Raw genomic sequence first — 6,590 nt, forward strand, 5'->3', positions numbered from 1 at the left:
GATAACGATGCGTGTAAACTAGGAAATAATCGAGTGAAAGTGAGAATGATTGTTGCTGCCATATATGTGGATTATGTGTGGAAATATAAGATGGATTTGAGTGGAAATTATTTAGAAAGGTTGAAGTAGACACGTGACATCATAATTAAGTTGCTGGTGATATAATTTAAGGAATTACGTAAGCAATGGATGTAAGTAATTTTAGTAAAAAATGTATTAAGATGTGAGTTAATTGAAGATGGTTTCATGATAGGATGAAAAATATAAATTTGAGTAAGGATTAATTGATTAAAGTGCTGCCCGTATACGTATATAATTAAATATATTAAGTTCGTATTATTGTTAGGAAATGCAAAGATAAGGTTAGAGTACTGTGGTGGCGTGACGGAGTAAACATCGAGCGATCGGCCAGTGAAAATAATTAGAGACAACTCCGATCAGATAGTGATGTAATATCCTGCTATTGAAAAGAGAGTGAACTTGCATTAAAATGTTTTGGGATATACACATTTATGTTTGATTGAATCCCTCAAAACGTTTTATTGGTTTTTCTTAAAACTCGCACGGGAACAAGCCTTTATGAAATGTTTTCATGCTATAAAATGGATGGTGTGATGAATCCATGTGTTTCTATATAATATCAATGTATATATATATTATGTCATAAATGATACATTGTGTGACAAAATGCAATCGTGCATGTGCGGGGTGAGTGTGCACCTGCTAGTGATGACGGTGGTGAGGGAGATGGATGATGATATTACTTGTGCACGATGTGGGGAGATGCACACGATGACTTTGGCTATGTACACGATGTGGGGGGATGCACATGAGCTGGGTGAGATGGTGGTGTATGTGCTTATATATATATATATATTTACTATATAGAGATGTTTGGATTTAATATGTGATTGCATTGTCTGTTGAAAATTTGAGTATTGTCAATGTGTTCAATTTAATGTGCAATGTGGCATGAGTGGATTTTCTCGGTGGTAGTGAAAGCCCCTTGGGTTTTATTTGGCCAGAATTTCGTTGCAGGGAGAATGCCTTTTCGTTGCGGTGAGAGTCAATCTATTATGCTTGACTTGCTTGAATTCTACTAAAGTTTTCACATCTCAACTTCTTTGTTATTCATGAGTCTTTCGTCATCAAGTGACTAAACGACTAAGGGTTTGAATGAGGGGTTTTTAAATAGAAAAAAACTAAATTGCAGTGTTTAAACTTAAGTGCATCAGGATTTCTAAACCTTCCTTAACGTTGCTTGTTCCTTTCTTATGTTCACTCACTAAGTTTATACTCACATTTTCAACTTCATGTTTTCAGATTCAGAGGTGGTTGGGACATAGATTAAGGTGCCCATGTACGCCCATCTTTCAGTAGGTATCCTGGTATTCAGTAGTCATATTCCCCATCCAGAGTCACTCTGCTGACGGTCCAAGTCTTTATGTATGCTCAATGTGAATCGATAAAATACATTGGATAGACTATCTATGTATATTTCGAACTATGTTGCCAATGTGAACATCCACTTGGGTTTTATGAATTGCGTTTGAAGAAATTGACATTTGAACACTAGTAAGTATAGATCTTAAAGAAATATGATAGATTGATGGACTAATATACAAGAACATATAGAGAGGCTTGCTTGGGCCTAGTGGGCTGTGCCTATTGGGTCCTTACGTCGGTCATGGCCCGAAAATTGGGTTGTGACAATAATTTTGATGAACATAGGGGAACATATATCCAGATAATGGAGTTCATAGCATTAACATCACTTCTAGTTATTTCAAGAAGATTGGTGATTAATCTAGGCCCAGTGGATTGATGAATTAGCTACTCATCACATCTAGATACTCAAAAGATTAGATCTAGAGTATTGAATCACTAATTGGATGAAATTTGAGACTAGGGGACAAAATTGACATAAATGGTAAAGTGGTAATTTCACCTTTTGTCATTGGATGGTTATGAGGGTTCACAATATAAGGCTTGCAATTGGACAACTAATAATTAATATCAAATACTGAATTTTTTCTTGTAATAATAGTTAATCCAAGAGTGCAACCATGAATCTATGGTGGAGTTTTTTCATGGTTAATAAGCTTGAATTATTTTTAATGAGATTAAGAATAATTCTAAGTTTATTAGAGCTTGGAATATCTATGTCCAAATAGATTCCCCACTTACCTTCGTAGAATTCAACTTGTTTAAGTTGGAATGCATGTTTTAATTTGTTTCATTAAATTATGTACAAAATTGGCAACTTTGACATGTTTATCTTAATTTAGACAAGAAAACATGTTTGGTCTTAATTTAGATAAGAAAATATGTTTTTCTTAATTTAAGACAAGAAAATTATTTTGTCTTAATTTAGTCAAAAAAACATATTTGTCTCAATTTAGACAAGATAAAATATTTTTTGTCTTAATTACAGACAAGAGTTGTCTTAAATTAAGATAATTTTAGGAAGATTTTTGCAAAATGAATCTAGACATCCATGTTGATAAAAAGAGACTCCATGTTTGACTATTACTCTTTTATTTATTATTAATTCTTTTTAAATAAAGATAGATAATAATAAAATAAGAGTTATTATTCAATAAGGAGTTTTATTTTATCAAGAACTCTAAATGATAATTAAAGAATTAAATTATTTATTCTTTAATTTTTATTTTGATAATTATGGAGCATGTTTGATGCTTCCATAACTCTGAATGGATGGTGAAGATTGATTCAAAGGTGTTTCATTTTGATTAAACTTTTGAAACAAGAGTTTTAATAAAAAGAGAAGAAATTGGAAGAAAATAAGAGAATGTACTTTTTCTTAAAAAAAGTTTCAGCCATTTTTTCTCTTCTCCTCTTCCAAGCTTTTCCAAAGAAAAGAGAATAAACTTAGTTGCCATCTTGTAGTCGTGCATTCCACACCTTGTCCACTCAAGGTTTAAGTTGAAAGTATTCTTGAAGAATAAGTGGTAAACTTATTTGGTCGAGAAATCATTCATTGGTGTGGTGTTGTTAGAAAATAAGAATTTCAAAATAAAGGTATGGTTTTCTTACTTAATAGATTCTTATTTTAATTTTTTTTAGATGTGATTATATTACTTGCAATAATAATAATGTGTGTTTTCGTTTGTGTAATTGGATTGCTTGTTTCCATTGTTAAAGAAATGTTTGAAATCCATGCTTTACACAATCACATTAATCTACTAAGATCCTACTCCAACAATTGGTATCAGAGCAGGGTTTATTGCAAGTTGGTTTCCTATATTTATTTTGCATGGTTGGCACCTTTGCATATGTTTAACTATTTTGATGTGATCAATGTATGGTTGTATGTTACGATGCATGATTCAAGATTTTTGCCATATTAATTGTCCTAAAAAATTTTACATGTAACATTTTTCTTTTGGTTATGTAACAAGAAGGGTGGTCTATCATCGTCATGTTTTCTTCTTGATTTCTTTTATTTTTCCTTAGATTTATGTAACTAGGAAAATCCATGTAATTTTTATATTTCTTAATTTATCTGGTGCATCCATGGAGAAAGAAGTTCAAAGCCAAAAGGAAAAAGGTAATTAGGTAACATTTGGTTCTTTAATTTTTTTATGACTATTTTTTTGGAAAAATGAGTTTTTCTTGTATTTAGTTTTTTTAAAGGAAAAGAGTTTTTCTTATATTAAAATTCTGTTATTATAAATATATATATATTTATTAATTTTTTTATTAAAAAAAAAAGAAAAGGGAAAAAAGGCGTGAGGTGTGCTGCCGGGCAGCACACAACCCTTGTTATGTGCCGTTCGACAGCACACAGCACACAACACATTGCTGTGTGCCATTCGACAGCACACAGCAGCAGTGTGCCGTTTGACAGCACACAGCAGCAATGTGCTGCTGTCAGATAGCAGCACATGTTGCTGGGCAGCAGCACAAGCTATTGCCAAGTGTAGCAGAAAGTGCTGCTGTAAGGCAGCAGCCCACCTTTGAGCTCTTGGGCAACAGGCCGTTAGGGTGGGCCCTTTTCAATTTTTTTAATAATAAAATTATTTTTAAAAAAATAATATATATATGTTTTAAATATATATTCTTAAAATTTTTCCAAAATTCTTTTTTTTTGAAAAATTAATTTTAGCCTTGAATTAAAAAAATATATTTTTATTTTGGTATTAATTAATGAGATTAATTAATTAGATAAAATAAAATTATTTTCTTAAATTAGGTTAAAATTAAAATTAAAATTGAGGATTTTTTTTAGTCATAAAATTCGAAAGAGTGCCAAATGGATGTGATCCTAACAAGTAGCGGAAGCAAGCAAGATTGAAGAGAATTACAAGTTGTAATTTTATTTTATTTTTCCTAGGATGGACATTAATGTGGCTTATTATATATATATAAATATTTATATGTATGAGTGATATTAGATATTATTTGTATGCTTGAAAACATGTCATCTAGAATTAAGGTGCCAACATCTCTTAAGGAATGCCATGCATACATTATGTATTTTAGTTTAAAAGGAATTTTATACTATGAGACACATAATGAATATAGGAAAATAAAATAAATCACATTTAGACAAGATGGTAATATAAACTTAGTTATATACTAAAAGTGTTTAGTTGGAAACATAACCAAGCCTATAATTTGACTTAGGATATTCTAAATATGCATTTAGAAAATCCGGTAAAAAGTCAATCAAAACCCTAAGTATAAAAATATTGAGTGGGAGAGGATGCTAGTAATCCTAGAGTCCACGGTCTCCATTGTTGGCCCATTGGCATGTGAAACATGTCACTCCCTACAAGCGGACATGAATCTAGATCATGACGGATTGGGTCTCCGAAAGGATAAATCCTTTTAGTTGGATTATGAAGTGAGACATCCCATAAAGGCTCACTAAGTAAGGAGCTTAAAAGAATGAAACAATGGTTATTGCACTCAACATGAATTTACTATTAACCTGCCTACAGTAGCTTTGTTAGTAAACTTCGTGGACCAAATAAAAGCGCTCCTTAACCATGTTAAGTATGAAGATATTGGGCAACATAGTTAAGTGGGAGGGTCCTAGTTTACCTAGTAGTAAATTCTCACGGCCCATAGTTGGTTAATTTATTATAAAAAGGTAGATGATCGTCGAACTAATAATATAATTTATAGGGTTTTATATATTGTCATCATGCATACATGCATCATGAAATGTTCAAAGTCTATGAATAACTAGTATGCTTACGAAATTTCAAATGTACTTTCAGAAACATATCTGCATCACAAATATGAATCCACTTTCAATTTTGCTGAACAAATGCACTCTGAATGGTGATAACTACTCTGAATGGAAAAGAAACCTTAATATTGTCCTTAATTATGACAAGATCACATGGGTTCTTTCTGACCATGAGCTTGAAGCACTGACTTTCCAATCAACTCCACAAGATATTGAATATCATAAGAAGTGGCATGATGCAAACAAGCTGGCTAAATGCTATATGCTGGCCTCTATGAATAGTATATTGCAAAAGCAGCACGAAGGCATGGGTAATGCTGCTGACATAATGTTGCACCTACATGAGATGTTTGGTACGATAACTAGATCTGCTAAGGTGAAAGCAATCAATGCTTTTAAGGACCTTAAGCAGAAACTTGGGGAGCCAGTTAAAGATTACATGCTGAAAGTGATCTCTTGTCTCAATAAGGCAGAACTAAATGGTGTTGAGATAGATGCGAAAATACAAATCTCAATGATAGTTCATAGCTTGAATTCGTCATTTTCACAATTCAAATTGGATTATGAACTGAACACTAGGGATTACACCCTAAGTGGGCTAATGAATGATCTTCAAAATGTGGAGGAGGTTCTTGATTTAAAAAAGAAACTTGAAGCACATGCAATTTCCACTTCTAAGCCCAAAACTTAGGGTAAAAAGAAGATAGTTGGAAATAAAAAAATTTCTAAGGGCTTAGTGGGAGCAAAGAAAAAGCCCATGAAGAAAAAGATTGCTTCAAAAGACAACACCAAAGGAAAATGTTTCCATTGTGGTGTGAAAGAACATTGGAAGCGAAATTACAAGGTCTACCTTGAAGAAATCCAGAAGAATAAACAAGGTATGGGTTTTTTAAATATGTTAGAAGCCTGTTTAGTGGTTGATTCTGCAGATACTTGGATAGTAGATTCTGGAGCCACTAACCATGTTCGCAATTCTTTACAGGGGTTTCAACAAAGGAGAAAACTGAGTAAAGGGTAGTTTCGGATGAGGATGGGAAATGGCACCTTCATTTCAGCATTAGCAGTGGGAGCCATTATTGTTCAATTTCCTTATGGTCGTAGCTTAGTTTTGGAAAATGTTTATTACATTCCAGAGACTTATAGAAATTTGATTTCTGTCTTTTGTCTAATAAAGTCTGGATATTCAGTTTATTTTAATGAGACACTCACTATTTATTTGAATAAAGATTTTATTTGTTATGGAATTGTAAGATAGAATCTTTATTTCCTTAAGCCTATGACTTATTCTACAAATGCTATAGAAGCAATACGATTTGAAACTGAAAGAGTCAAAGAATCTAGTATAAATCAAAATTATCTTTGGCATCTG

General features: G+C 32.3%; 1 protein-coding gene across 1 annotated transcript; it reads left to right on the top strand.

Moving 5' to 3' along the window:
* On the top strand, positions 5,271 to 5,912 carry LOC108660697. Its single transcript, XM_018114958.1, has one exon. It carries the CDS (start codon positions 5,271 to 5,273, stop codon positions 5,910 to 5,912), a length of 642 nt encoding a protein of 213 aa, XP_017970447.1.

The sequence above is a fragment of the Theobroma cacao genome, chromosome 2 (genome assembly GCF_000208745.1).
Source record: "Theobroma cacao cultivar B97-61/B2 chromosome 2, Criollo_cocoa_genome_V2, whole genome shotgun sequence".
NCBI classification, from domain to species: domain Eukaryota; kingdom Viridiplantae; phylum Streptophyta; class Magnoliopsida; order Malvales; family Malvaceae; genus Theobroma; species Theobroma cacao.